General features: G+C 56.9%; 2 protein-coding genes across 2 annotated transcripts; both read left to right on the forward strand.

The window, feature by feature from the left end:
- The first annotated feature begins 1,659 nt into the window (after positions 1-1,659).
- On the forward strand, positions 1,660-12,800 carry IQCN (IQ motif containing N). Its single transcript, XM_072947374.1, has 2 exons — positions 1,660-5,409; positions 11,791-12,800. Exons 1-2 carry the CDS (start codon positions 1,711-1,713, stop codon positions 12,715-12,717), a joined length of 4,626 nt encoding a protein of 1,541 aa, XP_072803475.1. The 5' UTR covers positions 1,660-1,710; the 3' UTR covers positions 12,718-12,800.
- Positions 12,801-13,644: 844 nt separating this feature from the next.
- On the forward strand, positions 13,645-17,898 carry CIST1 (colon, intestine and stomach enriched 1). The gene is made up of 4 exons (XM_015234884.3): positions 13,645-13,797; positions 16,020-16,424; positions 17,501-17,652; positions 17,770-17,898. Exons 1-4 carry the CDS (start codon positions 13,689-13,691, stop codon positions 17,782-17,784), a joined length of 681 nt encoding a protein of 226 aa, XP_015090370.1. The 5' UTR covers positions 13,645-13,688; the 3' UTR covers positions 17,785-17,898.
- The last annotated feature ends 3,642 nt before the right edge of the window (positions 17,899-21,540 follow it).

Here is a 21,540-nt window from a genome sequence, read left to right on the forward strand (position 1 = left end):
TTGGTTATTTCCAGTTGTTTTGTTTTTAGGTACAAAATAACACTGGAATAAACGTCCTTGCACCTTCATCTTTGTGAACTGAAAGTCTTTTTTTTTTTTAACCCAAAGACATGCATGTAGAGTAGATGCACTGACAGTTGTAGCAGAAGTGCTCATTTTTGACGATGGCTTTACTCCACCCTATGGCTTGACTGGTATTTCTCTAGTTTTACCTCTGAATGCATAAGCTTTGCAAAAAAAAAAAAGATTCTTGTTTTGTTAGAGAATTTAGGTTTTTTTGCTTTTAACGTCTCTTCTCACATTGTTCTTGGGGACAGAGCCAGCCCAGGGCAGTGTTGCTGCACATTGCGTGGGATGAAGGGCTGAAAGCTGCTTCCTCTTGCAAGCTGGCTTCTGAGATTGCACCTTCTCCTCCTGCTCCTCTTCCAACTCTATGACCCTCAAGGTATGAAGTCTAGTTGGTCCAGCAGGAAGGGGGAAAACTTCTGCAAAATAAATGTGTTATGCTCTAGATTATATATCAGGGCTGCTTGACAATGTCTGAACTTTCTCTGCACCAAGGTCCTTCTGAAAGCCAGTCATCCCCTCATCCATCTTTCTACCCATCCTTCCATCTGCCATTGATCTATCCATCATCTATCAGTTATCCACTATCCATTCACTGATTCACCCAGCTGTTCATCAATCCACCTCCTATTCATTGATCTCTTTACCAATTCCTTCATCTTTCTTCATTCACACAGTCATTTATCTACTCAGATTTCATCCACCTGTCCACCCACTCACCTATCCTCCCTCCATCTATCCATTTATGCCTCCACGCACCCATCCATCCATTTATCTATCTACTCATCTATCCATCCATCCATTCCTCCATCCATCTATCCATTTATTCATCCATGCACCCAACTACACATCCATCCCATTTATCTGTTTACCCACTCATCCATCCATTTATCCATCCATCTATGGGTCCATTTCCTTATTTACGGATCTGTTCATCAATTCAGCCATCAACTTCCTTTACTCATCCGTTTTCGATCCAATCCTTCATCCATCCTTCCAACGCATCCAACATTCATTCATCCACTGATTTATCCACTCAGTATCTAGTCCTGCCCATCTATCCATCCAACTTTCACTCTCTCACCCACTCATATATTAGTCAAGGTAGCCACCCAGCCACTATCCACCTGTTCACAGCCTGGAGCCAAGTCTTGTGACCGAGATGGGGACAGAGAAATGACTCAGATTTGGTTCCTACCTTCTAGGAATTCACAGTCAATGGGAAAAGGCAAATAATAACACCATGCACACACACACACAATGTGCACATATACACACAAACAAGATATTTCCAAAACAGTGTGATCAGTGCTGTACTCACAGTATGCTCCAGATACAGAGGAAGATTGAAAAGCTAGTAGGTGGTTGGCCATTCAGGTGAGAATGTGCACTGCATGCTAGTGTCAAAGTAGCTACAGGATGATGGGGAGACATAGGGACCAAAGGCCACCTGGGCATGTGGCCAGGAGAGAGAGGGCCTGCAAAAGAGAGGAGGAAGACTGCAAGGTGCCAGGAACAAGAAGATATAGGTCCAAGAGTGAGCACATACCCCAGCCAGGAGACCTCGTGTCTGCTGGCCCTACTCCCTGACTGCCTCCCTGCCACCTTCCACAGGCAGAGCTGACCCGCCTAGGAACCAAGACAATGCAGCAAGCAACACAGCTACAGGTGCCACCCAGTGGGCAGAGCTCCCACCAGCCCATCCCTAATCTTCAGGACAAAGCGGGGATGCTGTGTCCACAGCTACAGATGTCACCCAGTGGGCAGAGCTCCTACCAGCCCATCCCCAAACTCCAAGACAAAGTGGGGACACCACGTCCACAGCCCCAGCACCAGCCACCTGCATCCAAGGAGACCCTCCTGCAACAGCCTGACAAAGACAAGACGGTGGCTCGCCATATCCCACGCCTCCGGGCTGTGGTCGAGAGCCAGGCCTTCAAGAATGTCCTGGTGGACGAGATGGACATGATGCTTTCCCGCGCAGCCACCCTCATCCAGGCCAACTGGAGGGGCTACCGGCTCCGACAGAAGCTGATCTCTCAGATGATGGCGGCCAAGGCCATCCAGGAGGCCTGGCGACGCTTCAACACCAGGCGCCTCCTCCGGTCTGGCAAGACGGTGGAGAAAAGAGTGAAAATGGAGGAGAGGGACATTCCGTACCACCCACCCCAGCAGGTGCGGTTCCAGCATCCGGAAGAGGGCAAATCCCTTCTGGCCCCGCCCATCATGCTGAGCAAGGAGACTCAGTTCCCATCCTCTGACAGCTTGGCCACTTACAGCAAACAGCTGGCCCTGCTACAGTCCCAGGGCATGTCACAGCCTGGCGTGCAGGCTACATGTGCTGTTGGAGGCCCCAGTGTCACCTTCCTGCCTCACCAAGCTGTCGCCATCAAACTTCCATGTCCAGTGAGTCTAGAGGCAAAGTGCCACCCATGCCTGCTGACAGGAACTGTCAGAAGTTCCTGCGTTGTCCGTGTAGAAGGTGACACAACGAAGACCAAGCCAGTAACTGCCAGAGCCAACAAGGCAGAAGCCACAGGGCCACCACCGTCCGGAAGATATGCCCAGGCAGTACATGGACAGCTCAAGACCCAGACTCAGGCCCACATGGAAGCAGAGGTCTTCAAAGCCCCACCCCAGACAGGCCCAACATCTGTGATAACCAAGACCCCACCCCAGCCAGTGCCCACCATGACAGTCACCAAGACCCCGCTTCAGATGTACCCAGCAGCCAGGATAACCAAGACCCCACTCCAGCCTTGCCCAGTGCCCATGGTAACAATAACCAAGACCCCACTCCAGGTACACCTGGCAGCTCCAGTGACCAAGACCCCAGCCCAGACATACCCGGCAGCCACAGTGACCAAGACCCCACTCCAGTCGTGCCTGGCGGCCATGATGAACAAGATCCCACCCCAGCCATGCCCGGCACCAATGGTAACAATAACCAAGACCCCACCCCAAGTGTACCCGGCAGCCCCAGTGGCCAAGACGCCACCCCAGACGTACCCACCAGCCATGATGACCAAGACCCCACTCCAGTCGTGCCTGGCGGCCATGATGAACAAGATCCAGTCCCAGCCGTGCCCAGCACCTGCAATAACAATAACCAAGACCCCACCGCAGCCGTGCCCAGTAACCCCAATGACCAAGACCCCAGTCCAGATGCGGCCAACAGCCTCAGTGACTAACACTTCACCTCAGACACGCCCGGCAGCCGTGATGACCAAGATCCCACCCCAGTTATGCCTGTTGGCCTCAATGATCAAGTCCCCACCCCAGACACGCCCCACAGCCACCATGACCAAGACCCCGCCCCAGACATGCACGGTGCCGATGATGGCCAAGACCCCACCCCAGATGCGCCCGGCAGCTACGATGACCAAGACCCCATTGCAGACATGTCAGGCAGCCACGATGGCCAAGACCCCATCTCATCAGATGCTCCAAGGAGGCTCGGTGACCAAGGCTCCTCCCCAGACACGCCTGGCAGCCATGATAACTAAGACCCCGGCACAGTTACGCTCAGTAGCCACCATCCTCAGGACCCTGTGCCTGCCCCCTCCAGCAGCAGCTGAAAATCCGAAACCTTCACTTTCAGCAGCGGCAGCAGCCGGAATTCCTGACACCTCATCCCACACCTGTCTAAGTGGGCCAAAGACCAAGGCTGTGGGGAACACCAGGCAGGCAGCAGGGGTGGTCAAAGTCTCGTCCCGCTCATATTTGACTGAGGGAAAGGTGAAATATTTCTCCCCGTCACATCTGGGGGCTGGGGCTCCCAAGGTTCCAGCCAAGCCTCCTTTGGAAGGTGAGAAAATCAAGGCCTTCTCCCAGAAACAAGTGAAAATGGAAACCGTGTCTGATACCAGCGTCGCCATGGAAATACCTGGGGCTTTGTCCTGGGCAAAAGTGGCTGAGGACAGGAACAAGCAGGCCCACCTGAGGGCAGATATCATGAAGATTCAATCCCGGGTGTATGCGCCTGTAGAAACAGCTGTGGTGCCCCAGGCACAGCTGGACACATGTCCTGCCAGAGTTTCGCCTCCGGCACAGCCAGGCCCATGTTCAACCACCATCTCATCCCAGAGACATCTGCTCGCTGAGCTGACCAGGGCTCTGCCCCAGGCCCACTTGGGCACGTGTCTGTCCAAGCCCCTGTCCCAGGCATATCTGTCTACCAAGCTGACCAAAGCCCCGTCCCAGGGGTATCCACCATCACCTGCTGAGCTGGCTGCAGCCCCAGCCCAGCCACATCTAGTCACGTGTCTGTCCAAGGTGCAGTCCCAGGCCCATCTGCCCGCCAAGCTGACCAAAGCTCAGTCCCAGGCACATCTGGTCACAGGAGCGATAAAGATCCAGTCCCAAGCCCATCTGCCCGCAGGGCTGACTAAGGCGCAGTCCCAGGCCCAGCTGGTCACAGAAACAGCCAAGTGCCTCCATGCAGCCCACCAGGCTGCCGAGCTCAGCAGCAAGACCCAGTCCCAGCCACTCCTGATTGGGTTCAAAGCTTCCACCCAGCCCTGCCAGCACATCAGTGCCCTGGGCACTCTGCCCCGAGCCAAGCCAGAGGACAGACTGACCCAGCTCCCGTCCCATAGCCATGTGCAGGCCAAGGCCACCCAGGGCCCATGCCAGGGGGTCTCTGAGACCCAGAACGTGCTGGTGCCTCTGCTGGCATCTGCTGGGCACACCACGTGCAATGTCGAATCCTGGGGGGACAGCGGAGCCACCCGGGCCCAGCCGTCAATGACCAGCTCGGCCCCGCCCTGCCAGGAGGAGCTGGCAGCCTCCCAGCTGGCCTCCCTATGTGCTGAGCTAGCCGCCGTGCTGGGCTCCCAGGAGGACCTCCGTGCCCTGCTGGCGAAAGCCCTCTCCCAAGGGGAAGTGAGGGCGGCCCTGAACCAGGCCCTGTCCAAAGAAGTCTTGGGAGCCACAATGGCCAAGGCCCTGCCCCAGGGCATCCTGGGCACGGCACTGGTGAAGGCGCTGTCCTGGGGCGAGCTGGGCACCACCCTGTCCCGCGCCTTGTCCCAGGGTGAGCTGCGGGCGGAACTCACTAAGGCCATTCAGGGCCGACTGGCGGATGTGCTCAGCAAGGCCCTGACGGAGGAGGAGAGGGCCACCTTCAACCAGGCCCTGTGTCAGGGGGAGCTGGGCGCCGTTCTGAGCCAGTCTTTGTCTCAGGCGGCCTTGAGGTCTGGGGTTGTCCTTCCCAAGGCTGCCTCGAAAACAGCGGGAAGCAGGATGACGGTGATGCCAACCCCAGTGGAGGTGGACTACAGGGGGAGCCCATCGGCCGCATGGGGGCCCACCCTGGGCTCCATGAGACTACAGCCTGGCAAGGTCAGGGTTCCTTGGGGTGGGGTGTGGGAGGGCTTTGTCACCAACTGGCCCTCTGGGCTCTTGGGAGAGATGGGGGATGGGGCCATGCTCTTGGGGTCACCCTGCTCATCAGTGGTCTCTGTGGGAGCCTTATTGACTGGTAAGGTGGTCACCACCATTCATCAGTATTCCCTACTTGCTGCCCTGGACCCCACTCTGTCATGGGAGATGGGGCCCAGCAGCGACTCCTTAAACCTAAGCTCTGGGGTCAACGAGGAGAATGTGTGCCTGCACCCAGGGGCCAGTAAATTGGCATCAGATCTTAACCCGGTGTTGAGTGACATGGACCCCAATTTGCCCAAGTCACCCCACCAGCATCCTCCCTGCAGTCTCTGGCAGCCACTCACTGCCAATGGTGTGGGCCCTAGCACCAGCCGGCCATCATTGGCTGGTGGTGGCATGACTCCGAGTTCCCACAATCCACCTGAGGTCAGCACGGTGGCCCCACGTCCATGGGTGTCGTCGAGGGAGGGCAGGGTGGCACCAGCCAAGCTTCCCAGAACTACAGGTGGTAGGAGGGCCACCCACTCCCACCAGTGTGCCGCTGCTTCTGGGGGGTCTGCTTGCTGGTGTCAGCCCTCAGGGGTTGGCAGGGTGCCCCCTGGTATGTGTCAACCTTTAGTGGCCAAAGGTCCCCAGCAGCCATCCATGGTCCCCAAGGAGATCCTGCAGAGGACTCAGTCCCCCAGTCATAGACGGGCCTCCATGGGCACTAGGGAGATGACCAACAAGGTAACCCCAAGTCCACCGCGTGCCACCACGGTGACCAAGGTGCCCCTAATCCAACCACAGGCGCCCAAGGCCTGTGTCATAACCCCAGGTCTTCGGCCTGATTCCATGGCCCCTGGTCATCACTGGGCACTCAAGACTCAGGTTGACCCCTGTGTGTTCCAAGCCTCCCCAGGCAAGAGGTTGGCACTGACCCTTCCCTGTGTAGCCATCTCCAGGCAAGAGAAGAATCAAACACGGGGGACCATTTCCAGTGGGCGCTGCCCACCGGAGCTGGTGACTAACCATATACTCAAGGAACTGGTGGCCAGTTTACCACAGGGTTCAGACAGTGACCTGGCCAGGAGCTTCTCCCAGGGCTCCACAGGCTACGGCCCCAATGTGAGCAATTCCCAGAGCTCACTGCGTAGTTGCAGTTCACTCAGCCTTTCCACCATGTCTGTGGCCAGCTTGACCACTGTTAACCTGGTGGAAGGGGAGTCCTGGGAAGCCAGTTTGGACAAGGACTTTCATCAAGATGCTGTCCTCTCTGGAGAGGCCGGGGAGAAATCCCAGGTACCCGGGAATATGGAAGAGATTGAGAGAGCAGGTGTTGGGCATGTGACCCTAAACCTCCACGACCAGTCCTCTGGAGCCTCAGAGCTGATCCCCATTCTGCATCACAGCTCAGTGTCCAGTCGCATGACCTTGAGTGTCCACTGGGGCTCAGATGACTGGGATGAGGGAAATATGTCCTCAGGCCAAAGCTCCATGGATCTGAGGGAGAGCTTGTCCCAGAAATCCTATAGGGCTGGGTTGACAAGAAGTCTGTCTTTGAATAATGTAGTCCCGACTGCATATCAGTGGTCATCTGTGGCCAGTAGGTTAACACCATGCCTATCACAACCCACAATAGCCAGTAAGGTGGCCCCAAACCCAAGCCAGCCTTCTATGGCCAGTAGGGTCACCCCCAGCCTATCTGAGCTCTCTATGGCCAGTAAGATGACTCCCAGCCTAGGTGTGCCATCTAAGACCAATAGGGTGGACCTCTGCCTAGCCCAGCCATGTAGGGTCAGTGGGGTGGCCATCAGCCTAGGCCAGCCACCTGTTATCTGTGAGGTAGCCCCCAGCCTAGCCCAGTCATTGATGACTTGTGAGGTGGCCCCCAGCTTTGCCCAGCCATTGATGGCTGGTGGGGTGGCCCTCAGCCTAGGCCAGCCACCTGTGATATGTGAAGTGGCCCCCAGCCTACCTCAGTTATCAATGACTGATGAGGTGGCACCCAGCTTTGCCCAGCCATTGATGGCTGGTGGGGTCGCCCCCAGCCTAGCCCAGCCATCTATGACTGGTGGGGTCACTCCCAGCCTAGCCCAGACATCTGTGACCAGTGGGGTGACCCCCAGCCTAGCCCAGCCACCTGCGACTGGTGGGGTGACCCCCAGCCTAGCCCAGACATCTATGACCGGTGGGGTCACTCCCAGCCAAGCCCAGCCATCTGCGACCAGTGGGGTGACCCCCAGCCTACCCCAGCTATCTGCGACCAGTGGGGTGACCCCTAGCCTACCCCAGCTATCTGTGACCGGTGGGGTGACCCCCAGCCTAGCCCAGCCATCTACGACCAGTGGGGTCACTCCCAGCCTAGCCCAGCCACCTGTGACTGGTGGGGTGACCCCCAGCCTAGCCCAGCCATCTACGACCAGTGTGGTCACTCCCAGCCTAGCCCAGCCACCTATGACCAGTGAGGTGACCCCTAGCCTAACCCAGCTATCTGTGACCAATGGGGTGACCCCCAGCCTAGTCCAGCCATCTATGACCAGTGGGGTGACCCCCAGCCTAGCCCAGCCACCTGTAACTGGTGGGATTGCCTCCAGCCTAGGCCAGACATCTATGATCAGTAGAGTGGCCCCCAGCCTTGCCCACCCAGCTATGACCAGCGAGATAACTCCCAGCCTAGCCCAGCCACATAAGACCAGTAGAGTGGACCTTAGCCTAGGTCAACCATCAATGGCTGCTGGTGTAACTCCAAGCACATTCCAGCCATCCATGAGAGATGGGATGACCCCAAGCCTAGCCCAGCCATCTGTGCCTGGTGGGGTGGCCCCCAGCTTAGCACAGACATTTATGACTGGGGGCGTTGTCCCCAACCTAGGCCAGACATCTAGGGTTGGTGGGGTGGCCCCCACTCTGGCCCAGTCATCTATGACCATTGGGGTCACCCCTAGCCTAGGCCAGCCATCTTTGACCATTGGGATGACCCCCTGCCTAGCCCAGCCATCCTTTGCTGGTGGGGTGGCTCCTAGCTTAGGCCAGCCTTCTATGGCTTGTGTGGTGGTCCCCAGCCTAAGCCAGCCATCTTTGACCAGCGGTGCGGGTTGTGCACTCAGTCAGCCAAGTTGGGCCCCTAGGGTGGGTTCAAATCTACCATCATCAAGGGTGAACGCAGTGGCTCCCACTCTGCGTCATTCATCATTTGCCATTGAAGTCACCTCATGTACACCGTATCCATCACTGACTAATGGCTTGGGCCAGGGTCTGAGCCAGCCAACCATGTCTACTAGGGTGGACCCACGTCAAGATCCTCTGATGGTTAGTGGGGTAGCCTCAAATCCCCAGGCCCCTGAGTTCAGCGAGATATCCCTTGGGTTTTATCAGCCACACAGTATTGGTGGAAGGCGCCCAAGCATAACTGAACAGTCTGCTGTCACAGTTTCAGCTCCAAATCTCTACCAGGCATCTATTGCCAGTGGAGGGGACTCTTGTCTGGGCCAGGGAACCAGCATATCTCAGGGGATTCTGTTCCAGGGTATGGCTACAAGCATGTCCCAGGGCACCATGGCTGCTGGCACGCTCCCGGGTGTGTCTCAGGGGACTCTGGCGGCTGGCATGTTTCTTAGTATGTCTCGAGTACCTATGTCTCCTGGCATGAGCAGGAGTATGTGCCGGAGAAGCGTGGCAACTGGTAATGGCCCAAGACAATCTCAAGGGGCCAGGGGCGTGGCTCCCCTCACATCCCGGGCCTCACTGGCTAGTGCCCCTTTGATTCATCAACCAGTCTCAGGGGTGTGCCCTGGCTTTTCTCAGGCTTCAGTGCCCAGTGGACTGGATATGAGTTTGTCCAAGTTTTCCCTGAGTAGTGTGAGTCCCAGTATGTCTCAGGTCAATGTTAGTCTCCCAATACCTTTGGACCACCAGTGTACTTCTGTGTCCACAATCTCCACATCCAGTTATCAACAAGCACACGCTGGCAGTCAGCAGCCTGGGATGGGCATAGCCAGAGGTTTGGTGCCAGGTTCTGTAGCTGGTAGGATTTCCACGGCTGTGGCCCCAGGTTCTATGGCTAAGGGCGTGGCCCCCAGCCTTCCACCAGGTTATATGATCAATGGTGTGGTTCAGACCCTCCTTCCAGGGTCTGTGATCTGTGGCATAGGCCAGGGCCCCCCTCCAGGGTCTGTGATCAGTGGCATGGGCCAGGGCCCCCCTCCAGGGCCTGTGATCAGTGGCATAGGCCAGGGCCCCCCTCCAGGGCCTGTGATCAGTGGCATAGGCCAGGGCCTCCCTCCAGGGTCTGTGATCAGTGGCATGGGCCAGGGCCTCCCTCCAGGGTCTGTGATCAGTGGCATAGGCCAGGGCCCCCCTCCAGGGCCTGTGATCAGTGGCATAGGCCAGGGCTTCCCTCCAGGGTCTGTGATCAGTGGCATGGGCCAGGGCCCCCCTCCAGGGTCTGTGATCAGTGGCATAGGCCAGGGCCTCCCTCCAGGGTCTGTGATCTGTGGCATGGGCCAGGGCCCCCCTCCAGGGTCTGTGATCAGTGGCATAGGCCAGGGCCCCCCTCCAGGGTCTGTGATCTGTGGCATGGGCCAGGGCCTCCCTCCAGGGCCTGTGATCAATGGCATGGGCCAGGGCCCCCCTCCACGGCCTGTGATCGGTGGCATGGGCCAGGGCTTCCCTCCAGGGTCTGTGGCCAATGGCATGGCCAGAACGCTGTCTCCAAGTTCCGTGGTGACTGGGGTGTCCCCTAGTCCGATTGCAGCCTCTGGTGCTGGTGGGAAGAGGCAAGGTCTCTCAGCCAGTCTAACTGCTCCAAACCTGCTCCTAGGTTCAGCAGCAAGTGGGGTGGGCCCAGGTAGCCCACCTGGTCTTGTGGCCTCTAGTGTGGCCCCATCATCTATGAATCAGAGCCTGGTTCTGGGGCCCATGGCTAGTGCAGCTGGTCCACCCTCCACAGCCGGAAGCATGGCCCAGGGCCTTCCACACGGGTCCCTGCTGATTGGGATCACCCCCCGTCCATATCATGGGATCCTGTCAGGGGAAGGTTCTACAGCCTCCTTCCAAGCATCCCATGCCACTGGCCTGGCTCAAGTTCATCCCCAGACCTTGGAAGCTAATGGCACAGCCAAGGGAGTGCACCAAGTGCCCACGGTTCTGCAAAAAGCCTCAGAGTTGAGCCAGGCTCTTGGGATGATGCCATTTGAGACCATAGGCAGACAGACAGTGATGAAGCCAGAGGACCTGGACAAGGTTCCGCCCCAGGAGTCCATATCCAGGAGGGGGTCTGAGGTACTTGAGGCAACCCCGTGGATGTACCATAGTCCCCTGGCAACTGACATTGACTATGGCCATGACTTCCCTCCAGAGGACGAGACTCTTCCCAAAGGCCAGAGGCCGCTGTTGAAGGAGGTGGCTCCAAGCCAAGCTAAGTCTATGACCAGTGGCATGGCCTCTGTCCCTCCCCAGTCTCTGAGTTTTGCCAAGAACTCCATCGCCAGTGGTGGCACCCCAACCCTGCAGCAGAAGTCAGCAACCAGTTGGGGGGCCCCCAGTTCTCACTCTGTGGCTGCCAGCAGGGTCCCTGGTGTTCATCAGCAGGCATCAGTGCCTCACGTTGTGCCCCGGAGCCCCTCAGTGGCTCGTGTGGTGCCCCGGAGTCCCTCGGCTTATCAAAAGGCTTTGGTGGCTCACATTGTGCCCCGGAGCCCCTCAGTGGCTCACGTGCCCCAGAGCCACTCCCGTGTGATGATGGCTTCTGCTGTAGTCTCAAGGTCACCCAGGCTGGCCAGTTTGCACCCAGGGTCTGTGGCTGGGATGGGGACCCCAAGCACTTCTTGGAGGTCAGGGGCCACCAGTGTGGCCTCACATGTGCCACTTCATCCACCCCTGGCTAGAGAGGTAGCGCCCCGTGGGTTCCAGAAGGAAGCCATCCCCAGCGCACTCCGGAAGCCAGTGTCTGGGGACCTGATTCAGAATGGCCACAGGTATCTTAGCCCTAGAAAATCCTACAGGTCCATGCATGGTATCCCTGTCCCACAGAGGCCAGAAAATTCTGTGGCAAGGATTGTGCCCTCCAATCAGGTGCAGGAGGATGCCTCCAAGTCCTCACAGGAAGTTCTTAAAAATTCCATAGGCGCACCAGTGGCCATAATGCCAATCATCCGCACCGGTGAGGTGTCACACCGCACAGCCATCCCTAGGCTGAACCTGGGGGCTCGGAGGGTGTCTCTGGGCTATGAGTCTTCACCGAGTGGTTCTCTGCGACCCCTTTTTAACCAGAAGTTGCTGCTGGGATCTCAGGACTCCCATAGCTCTGTGGCTCCTGTAGACAGTCACAGGGCCTCCCTGACTCCCACTGTACTCCAGGGCCCTAAGGACGCTGGCGTATCTGGTGGCCAAGCGTGGAACTCCGTCGTCCCCAGTGTAGCGGTTGGGCGCAGGAACAGCACCGTGGCCCCTTGTGGTGTGTGGGAGCCACCCAGGGACGCTGTGCCATGGGATGCCATGGGCAGCAAAGTGGCAGTGGATCCCAGACAGCCAGGGGAGCTGGTGGCGTCAGTGCAGGCTGTGGAGAAGATAATCATCAATGCCGTGGTCATCATCCAGGCATGTACACGAGGCTACCTGGTGCGCCGTACCATCAAGATTTGGCACCAGTGGGCCATCATCATCCAGGCTGCCTGGCGTGGCTACTGTGTGCGGCGGGACCTGGCCCGGCTCTGCAGGGCTGTCACAATAATCCAGGCTGCATGGCGAGGCTTCTGTACCCGCCGGAGTCATGCTCAGCAAATGCTGCTCCCAAGCGTGTGGGCAGAGGTGGGCGCCAGGGCCAGGTCTACATCTGACCACCGCTGCTTCCAGTCCTGCCAGCCACATGACTGTACCCTCTGCCGGTCACTGAGCTCCGGGCTGGGGAGCCCACCCAGTGTGGTGATGCTTGTGGGATCCAGCCCCCGCACGTGCCACATGTGTGGCCATACTCTGCCCACGAGAGTGGTGCACGGCGTGGGCCGGGGTGCTGCGGTCCAGGCTGTCATGCCTCGGAGCTGCATTACCCAGTCAACACCTCGGAGTCCCCGCCAACCCCATCCCCCGAACAAGGCAGCCACGGCCATCCAGTCTGCCTGGAGGGGCTTCACTGTACGCCGCCGGCTGAAGCAGCAGCAGCTAGCAGCCAAGACCCTTCAAGCCACCTGGCGCGGCCACTCCACCCGGGCCTCCCTCACCACGGATGCGCTTTTGGGATCGGCGATGTGGGCCAACTCGCGGCACACGCAGTGGCCTGGCGTCTAGGACCTTGGCTTCCTAGTCGGGGGACACCAGGGGAGGGGCCGTGTGGCTCTCTGTGTCTAATGAATAAAGCCCTCCACAGCCTGGGTCTTGGTCCAGTTGTGCTTATGGGGGCATCTTGGGCATGGTGTGGGGGGAAATTAGGGGAATCTGGAACATCCTGTACAGGAGGGGCCTCCCAACTTCCAACCATGCAGTTGGCACCTGGGGTCTATTGCTAGGGTGGGAACCCTAAGCCTTTCCCAGAGGTCATGGCTGCCAGCGTGGCCTCACATGTCCCATCGTGTCCATCCATGGCTCATGGGATAGCGTCCAGTCAGTTCCAGATGGAAGCCACCCCCAGGGCACTCCAGAAGCCAGTATCTGGGGACCTGGCCTACAAGGACCACCATGAGTCTCTTGGCCATAGAAAACCCAACAGGTGCATGCATGGGTGCCTCATTTGGGAAATGCTAGAGGTCTCCTGACTCGGGATGCTGGGCCCACCCCCAAGGAGCCGCCGTCTGGGTGAGAGAGACGGACACAGACGTCCCCAGCCGGTGGGGTCAGGGACAGGGCAGAGATGTAAGGAGGAGGTTTGGGGGCACCCGGAGGGGACAGCCTGGCCAAGAGGAGGAGCAGAGGGGGTGACAGCATGGGTTTGGGGCAGCTATGGAGGAGGCCATGGAGTGGTGGGGGCTCCAGGGGAGAACGGGAAATAGAAGGGGCAGGGGACAAGCAGAGTGTAAAGCCTCAGGGTCTTAAACCAGACGGGTTTGTTAGAAGTGGGGGGTGGGGTCCAGGTGGAGGAGGGGGTCAGAAATGTCACCCCTGGTGAACAGTAGCGCTCCCCAGAGGCCCTGCGTCCTGAGGCCCCGCCTCCGCCTCTCCCCGAGTAGCCCCGCACGCCGCCAGCAGGGGGCGCGCACGTGTAAAGAGCAGTCACCCGGCCACACACCTGTACAGAGCGCGCCGTCCCCACTCCCTACGCCGGAATGGCTGGCTCCCAGCTGCCGCCACCGCTTCTGCTGCTGGCTTTGCTATTGCTGCTGCTGCCGAAAACTTCTAGTACGACTCTCAGTCCTCACACTGTCACCTCTACAGGTAAGAACAGGAAAGAAACAGCCACGGCTTTCAGGAAGCTGAGCATATGGCCTAGCCACACACCTGTCGTCTGGATTCCTCCCTCAGGCCACGCTGATGGGCCAGCCTCCCCCCCCTCCCCAAAAAGGGTTGCTCCTTCTCCCAGAAGCAAGGTGGGGAGGTCATGAGAACAGCTGGAGCACCCCCCCCCTCCACCCCCTACCCCAGCCCTGCTGAGGCTGCCTGTTCAACGAACCCCGGCATGACCTGAGCCAGTGAGAGGCTAGTGAGTGACAGCCTCATACCCAGTTTGAGATTCTGTTTCAAACCTCAGTTTCTCTTAGCCAGCCCCCAAAGGGAGAAGGGTGAGGACTCCAGCACCATGAAGTGGGGAGGTGGGGAGAAGAGCTCACTTCCTGGTCACTGAGCATCTATGACTCCCAGGAGAAGTTCAGATGCCTGACTGAATTTCTTTCTGCTCCCCCATAAGACGGTTCCCAGTGTGGAGAAGAGTTGAACTTGCTGCATCCACTCCCTAGCCCTTCCATCCCACCAAGTCATCATTCTCTTTGATCCATGTCCTAGCCCCAAACCTGGAATATTAGAGTGGAGGCCACCATGCCTGAGACTCTTACAGTGGACAAGGATTTCGCTCAGAAGGCACCATGTTTATCCCCATTTCATAGCTTAGGCACTGAGCTGAGATCTCGCAGCCTGTTGCTGGATCCAGATTAGAACCAGTTGACTTGGCTCATGCCAGCTTCCTGGTTTGGGAGTCTCTGGGCAAAGCAAACTCCTGGCCAAGTGCATAGAAACAGCCCCATTTTACCTTCTGGTCAGCTCTCCAGAAGGCACTCAGCAGAGCTTGTGTCCACCACCACCTCCTCTTTCTAGGCCCACTAGTTTTTCTTCAGTTCCTTTAAAAGTTCAGCTCCCCAGAGTTCTGGTTTGGCTTGGGATCCACTGTGGCCCCTGAGTCCTCTTCATTTCAGCAGAAAACTCTTGTCATCTGGATTCCTCCTCAAATGATGGTAAGAGGAAGTTTGGGGAGGCTGGACTCTTAGTCCTTGACTCTTCGGAGGTCTCTGAGAGGCCCTCTTCCCACCTCCCAGTCACCTGGGACCAGACCCTCTACTATTCTGAGCTTCAGCTCCCCATCTATAAAATGGGGGTGAGGTAAGGCCAGCGCACCATGCCTCCTTTTTTTTCGGGGGAGGATCAGGTTTATTTTTAAGTTTTTTAATAGCGGTAGTGGGGATTGAACCCAGGACCTCTACCAGTGAGCTACACACTCCCCCCACCCCCACCATGCCTCTTTTGATTCATCTGTTATTCCCAAAGGGCCTGGGAAACTGGACAGAGAAATAGGGGTCTACATGTGGACCCAGCCCTGTCCTGGGGCCAGAACTGGGTATTATTTCCGCATTTCTGCTGCTTGGGGTGAGGTGAGGAGGAAGCACAAAGATTGACCCAGGGCGGAGTGGGTAGGGTGGGGCAAGGAGTGGTTGATGAATGAATTTGCAAGTAGCTGAGGTGTCCAGCAGCAGGGAAGGAAGTAATTGCGGGAGATGGCCCATGAAATCTTTACTCACCCTCAACCTGGCCCCTGGGCCTGGTGTCTAGGATGGAGTAGGGACTAAGGAGCAGCTGGAGCAAGGGAGTGGGGGTTCCAGAGCCTTGATCTGCTGGCTGTTCCTAGAGCCCTAGAGCTCTGTGCTCCCATGAAAACTCTGAGTTTAGCCATGGGGGACCTTCCAGGTACCTGGGGAAGAAGATAAGGGTGGATTCTCCCTGGATGCTCAGATGTGGATCTGTGCCACCCAACATTATTATGTGCCAGACCTGTGTGAACTCTCAGGGACTCTGACTTCCTGTGATGTCCATTTTACAGACAAGGAAACTGAGTCCCAGAAGGTTTAAAAGAGCTGTCCAGCATGCTGCCTGGGTTGAACTGTTCCCTATATCCAGAGGGCTTCTAGAGCCCTAAAGCAAGAGGAGGGGGCAGGGAGGGTCCAACCTGGATTGGAACCCTGACTGTGGGACTTCGGATAAGGAACTTGACAGGGCACCTCATTTTCTGAGCACCGACATGGTGCACTAAGTCCTCCAAGTCTCCTTAAACAGTGGGTGTTGATTATCTGGCATAATGGGGGAAGAGCATCCAGAGGGGGGTTGGGGCCAGGGTTGCACACCCTCATTCCTAATCATCTGCTCCCTGCACCCTGATGGTATCTTCTTTCCAGGTGTTACAGCCCCAGAGGCCACGAACTCAACTCATGAACCTCTGATTTCCTCCTCCAGCCACAGCTCCTCCAGTTTAGTGACAACCCGCCCCTTGACAGGCCCAGAGACAGGCTCCACCACTCACCCTAGCACCCTTAGTTCAGAGGCAGATTCCACAACCTCCCACAGCCCCTCAAGTTCATGGGCAACCTCCACCATCCCACCCACCCTACTACAGTCAGAGACAATTACCCACCCCAGCTCTGGCTCCCCCAGTTCAGAGCTCCCCCCCACCCCCAACTCCAGCCCCCTGAGTTTCACCTCCTTCACCCCGCATTCGAGTCCTACTTACCCCAGCTCCAGCACGGGGCCTTTCTCCATGTCCTCAGCCACCACTGATGGGACATCCGTGGCCTCTGGCCTTGGTGAGTGAGTATTGGAGCATTTGCGCAGGTGAGAGGGGATGGTTGTTGGTACCAGGCTGCAGCTCTGAGATTGGCCACCAGGGGGAGACATAGTCCAAAGAATTTACTGGGAAGGGCCTCTTCCCACCCTCTGACGCCCCAACCCAGCATCACCTAAACCTCTTCAAGCCTTTTTCTTTCCATGCACATTTATGAAGCACCTAGAATGTGTCAGATCCTGTGGGACCCAGTTATGTTGGGAGACGGTATAAGTAAATTATATACTTGTTTATAAAAGAACAAAATAGAGCAAGATTAGGGATCAGAATGTGAGTGCAAAGGATTTGAAATTTTAAAAGACTATTCAGCAGAGGTCTTGGTTTGAAGGAGGTAAAGGAGGGAGCCATGCAGGTACCTAGGGGGAGAACAGCCCAGGCAGCAAGCACAGCAAGTGCAAAGGCACTGAGGGAGAACTGTGCTGGGTGCATTTGAGGAAGAGTGAGGTAGCTGGAATGGGGCTAGTGGGTTACTAGTGAGGGGCAGTGATGGTGGGGAAGTTGCAGGGTGTGATCACATGGGGCCCCAGGGGTCTAATAGAGGCCAAGCATTTTCAGGGGGTCTAGAAAAATTGGCTTTCAAAATAGTATGTTTTCTCTAAAACATTACAAACAGAGTGCAAACAGGAAGCATAATGACATTTTGCTTAAAGACACAGGATATAAGTCATCTTCACAAAGTGTCCAATTTTGGATGTATCCCAGAAGGTCATTGGGAACAGAGTTCCAGGTTAGATTTTTTTTTTCTCCCAATTTGCAAGCGCTCCTAAGAGTGGCCAATAATGGCAACAGAAACACACTGAAGAAAATGAATTTCTTGTAGACAATATATTCAAAAGAGAAAGGAAAAGAAAGAAAGAAAGAAAAAAACAAAAGCAAAAGCAAAAGGATAAAAATGTGCTTGCAAGTGGTTACAGCAGTGACTGGAGAGGGAAGTAAGCACAGCTTCCTGAGAAGGGACTTAAAAGGCCCTGGGCCCTGTGGGTGGCTCAGCTTTAGGAGGGGTGGGGTCCAGGGCTGACTCAGGGCTCCTCCCCTCAGCTCCAGGTGACAGTGAGGCCCCCAAGTTACACAGGAACCCAGGTGTGGTGGTGGCTGTGTGTCTGCTGGTGTCTATTTTGCTCATCGGGTCTGTGGTAATGGCTGTGAAGTGCTGCCACAAAGACGTGTCTGAGTTCCAGAGGATGGATGAGGTATCCATGGTGGAGGGAATGCTGGGCTGGTGGGGGGTTGCCCTCCCAAGCAAGGCAAGCCCCTGCTGCAAAGCCCACTGGTGCCTGAACACCCTCTTGTCTGCATTCCTCCTTCAGGAGACTGTCCACTGAAGGTCATCCTTTGCCCATCACCCACTGAAGTGATCCTCAGGAGGCTGAGAGAGAGGGGGCTTGGATGGAGCTGGGGCATCTGGAGAAGGGCAAGGCTTGTGGGAATAAAGCCCCTACTTTTCCTCTGTGGCATCCTGAGTCATTGATTCATTTGACAAACGTTTTTGAGTGCCTACTATGTGCTGGGGTCACAATGGGGACCATTTCTCCTGCCTTGTGGGGCCAACAGTCTCAAGGAGGAGACAGACAACAGCCAGGGGATCAAATGACATAATTTCAGATGTCGCTGGGGGCCGCAAAGTCACAGATTGGGGTTGTGGCTGGATCCCAGGGGCCCATGTGTCCAGGTTTGCTGAGAAGGTAGGGAGGTCTCTCCGTAAGGTGATATTTGTGCCTAGACTTGAAAGGGGAGAAGGAGCCACCCTGGGGAAAACCAGGGAAGATGTCCCAGGCAGCAGGCGCAGCAAATGCAAAGGCCCTGTGGTAGGAAAAACTTGGAGTGTTTGGAAAAACAACAAAGAGGTGAGCAGGACCAGAGCCAAGTGAGGGAGGGGTCCGTGGGGCACCAGGTGGGCTATGGGAAAGAGTGTAAGTTTTAGCCAGAACTCTGGGGGAGATGGCAATGTGTTCTTGGGCAGTTCAGTGGCCATCTTCGACCATGGCAATGGGAAAAGCAGGCCCAGTTGGGGCTGCTGTGCGTTCCTGTCGGTGGGGCCAGACAGCAAAATGGTGGGCTCACGCAGGCGCAGTTCCTCAGTTGACTTCCTGGTTAAGCGCTTGCGTACCAGGTGATAGCTGAGGTCCCACTGCTCAGTAAAAATCCACCATTTCCATAGAAAATAGGATAAAACCATGAGGGAGTTTCTAGCCAGCATGTGCCAGAATTTGGCTGATCTTCCTTCAGATCTTTAGGAGGGCAGATCAACACGGGGAGTGGCTCTACAGGAGTCACGAATAGCCTGCGCAAAGGCTTGGAGGCTGGAAAGGGCTGGCAGCATGCAGAGAGCAGGGAGTCAAAATGCTCCCCCTCCCCAATCCCCATTGTCTCGGTCCCATTTCCCAGGATCTGAGCCTGGGAGCCCACTTTCTCCTCTCCCATTGTTCAAGAGAGAAAGCTGAGTTAGAGGAAGGGGCAGGCCTGGGGCTAGGGACTCTGGGGAGTTGGGGTCTGTGGGATCTTCCTTCTAACGCCCCCCTCCACTGGACCTTCTAGGCTTCTCTAGCAGATTGGGAGACCGAGGCTTCAGGCTGGGTCTCAGCCATGCGCCTTGGCCATGACTCAGGCCTGGAGCTGTCCCCTCAGGGCTGGGTTTACCCCGTAGTGAAATGGGTGGTCAGAGAGTCTGGGGGTCAAGGTCATCCAGCACTTCTAGGTAAAGCCTGCCCAGGGAACGGTCATGCTCTAATGATTCTTGGGGGCAGAGGGGACAGCATGGCCTCCCCAGCAGGCAGCGGGTCTGGTGAAACATTAACTTTTGGCAGCTTGGGAGGCAGCAGTAATACAGAAATCTCTTTGCCCTGCCCACAGGCCCCTTCACCCCACAGCCTCTCCTGATGGGGTCCCCCTGGTTCCTGCTGCAGCTCCAGTCCCCCACTGTTTGTGGAGGGAGTATTGACCAGAAGACCAAAGAGGGTCATAGATCTGCCTGGGGCAGCAGAGCATGGTGGGCAACTTTCTGGGAGCCTCTAGGGACCCCCAAAGGCCATCCTCAAACTCCCGAGGCCACAACTCCCAGGCTCTGCTGTGAAGCCCAGGTCCCAGACCCCAAGCTAGTAAAATCCTCCCGTGTTTACCTCAAAGCTGCCCCTCCCTCTGTTTCTCTCTCTCTCTCTAACTCTTTCCTCTTCTCTCTCTGGCCTTCCATGTTTCCATCTCCCTCCCTCTCTCATAAGCAAACATGGGAACAATTAAACTTAACACCCCCTTTACTGGATTCCCCTCCCAAACCCACCGCAAGCACACTTGGTCATGCTCCTGGCCACTCTCTCTCTCGCACCGTCTTAGTGACAGCCTCACACTCTCCCAGTCACTCTGCCTGCCACCTCCTGGCTTGGCCCCAAAGGTAGTATGTGGGTGTGTCCTGCTCAGGCCTGGCACTCATCTAGTTAAGGGGCTCACTGGGGCGGGGACCCTGGGCCACCTCTTAGGCAGGCTTAGTCCGCCCCTCCCCTGCTCCTGCGAGGTCACAGGACTCAGGCAGCACTCAATGGTGGCAGTGAGCTTCGGGTCTACCCAGGCCTCACAGAGCTTTTGTGAGTTTTGAGGGTTCTCAGGGGTTGGTCTGGGGTCCCTGAACCCTCCAGAGCTGGGCTGGAAGCTGAATGGATCCTCCACGGGACTCCTGGGGCCAGGGGACTGCTTCCTGAGGGTCCTAATGCTCCAAGGCTGCTGACTCCGGCAGGGGGAAGGGAGGGGACTTGGGGAATGTGTGGGGGGACCAGGCCTGCTGCCCCTGGATGGAAGTCCCACACTGGTGCCTGTGGTCTGGCCCAGGCTACCTTGATTGAGGGCCTGCGGGCCCCAGAAGAGGGTGCGGGATGTGGGAGTGGGCTGTCTGTCTAGGAGGGTCTCACAGGGGCATAGAGGGGATCCCGGAGCCTGGAGGTCTCACGTCCATCTCCCCAGGTTCAGAGCCACCTCATGCTGCCATGAGGCGCAACAAAACAGAACTCTCCTTCCCGCTAAGTCAGGTGAGCAGTAGGGGGTGGGGGGTGGCTGAAGTGGGGTTGTTTTGTCCAGGCCATGGGTGAGGGGATCCAGTACTTGGAAACACCCAGAGCTGCCTGGGGACCCACTTCCGGGTGGGGAAACTGAAGCCCAGAGAAGCCACAAGAGGCTGAGGCTCCATTTGAGTATCTAGCCCAGGGCTGCAGCCATTGCTCTGGGGAGCAAGGGGACCAGCGGTGGGGGCGGGGGCAGCAGGGACTGCTTGGGTCTGGATGCAAGGTTTTTGGTTGCCCAAGAAAAGGGGCCTGGGTGCTCTCAGCCCAGGGCAGGGAGGGTGTAAGGCCAGACATTTGAGGCTGGGCCAGTGGCCCCGTTCTGGGAAACTGAGGTAGGAGAAAAAGAAGGTAGTGAGCGGAGAACCAAGCAGGAGCTGAATCCCAGGCTGATCACCGATGCCTGAGTGGCTGGTAACCTCTCTGGAACTCTAGATGCTCATATGAAAAAATGGGCTAAAATTATGTGGCCAAGAGAAGTGAGGATGAGCTGGTCCCTTGCAGCAGGCAATGTCCCACATGCATTAACTCCAAGCGCTAGCTGTCTGCTGGAGGAGGAGAAAGATAAGGGTAGCCCCAGTTTATGGATGAGGAAACTGAGGCACAGAGAAGCTCACCCTCCCTCAAGGTAAGTGGCTGAGCGAGGTTTGAACCTGAACCTTCAGGACGCTTGTCTGTGCCTTGAACCCCTGTGCTTGAGCTGAGCCCCTAACTGCTCCCCACTCCCAGACACTCCCTGGCCCACCTCTTTAACGTGGTAGGTGATCAGATAGCCCCAGTGAACCCCAGCATCTTGCTCCCTCCCCAAGCTGCACCTTCCTCTTCTGCAAAGTGGGGACCCCCCTGACACTCCCCCAAAACACTCAATTTACAGCATCAATCTTTCCATTTGTACATGGAGCACCTACTCTGTGCTGGGTCCAGCACTGGGCCTGGAGGATGTGGAGGCTCATAGGCTGGCAGACAGATGTTAAACCAAGAGAAAGGATAATATGTGGGGGTGGGTGGGTGAGTGAGTGAGGCTGTCCAGGCTGG

The sequence above is a fragment of the Vicugna pacos genome, chromosome 22, assembly GCF_048564905.1.
Source record: "Vicugna pacos chromosome 22, VicPac4, whole genome shotgun sequence".
In the NCBI taxonomy this organism is placed as follows: domain Eukaryota; kingdom Metazoa; phylum Chordata; class Mammalia; order Artiodactyla; family Camelidae; genus Vicugna; species Vicugna pacos.

What these genes read in the sequence shown, in the direction of transcription:
- IQCN (XM_072947374.1), top strand. Translation starts at nt 1,711, where the DNA reads ATGCAGCAAGCAACACAGCTACAGGTGCCACCCAGTGGGCAGAGCTCC. An exon ending in TGAGACTACAGCCTGGCAAG is followed by an intron (nt 5,410 to 11,790) that starts GTCAGGGTTCCT and finishes ACTGTACTCCAG; the next exon opens with GGCCCTAAGGACGCTGGCGT.
- CIST1 (XM_015234884.3), top strand. Translation starts at nt 13,689, where the DNA reads ATGGCTGGCTCCCAGCTGCCGCCACCGCTTCTGCTGCTGGCTTTGCTA. An exon ending in TCACACTGTCACCTCTACAG is followed by an intron (nt 13,798 to 16,019) that starts GTAAGAACAGGA and finishes TCTTCTTTCCAG; the next exon opens with GTGTTACAGCCCCAGAGGCC. An exon ending in ATCCGTGGCCTCTGGCCTTG is followed by an intron (nt 16,425 to 17,500) that starts GTGAGTGAGTAT and finishes TCCTCCCCTCAG; the next exon opens with CTCCAGGTGACAGTGAGGCC.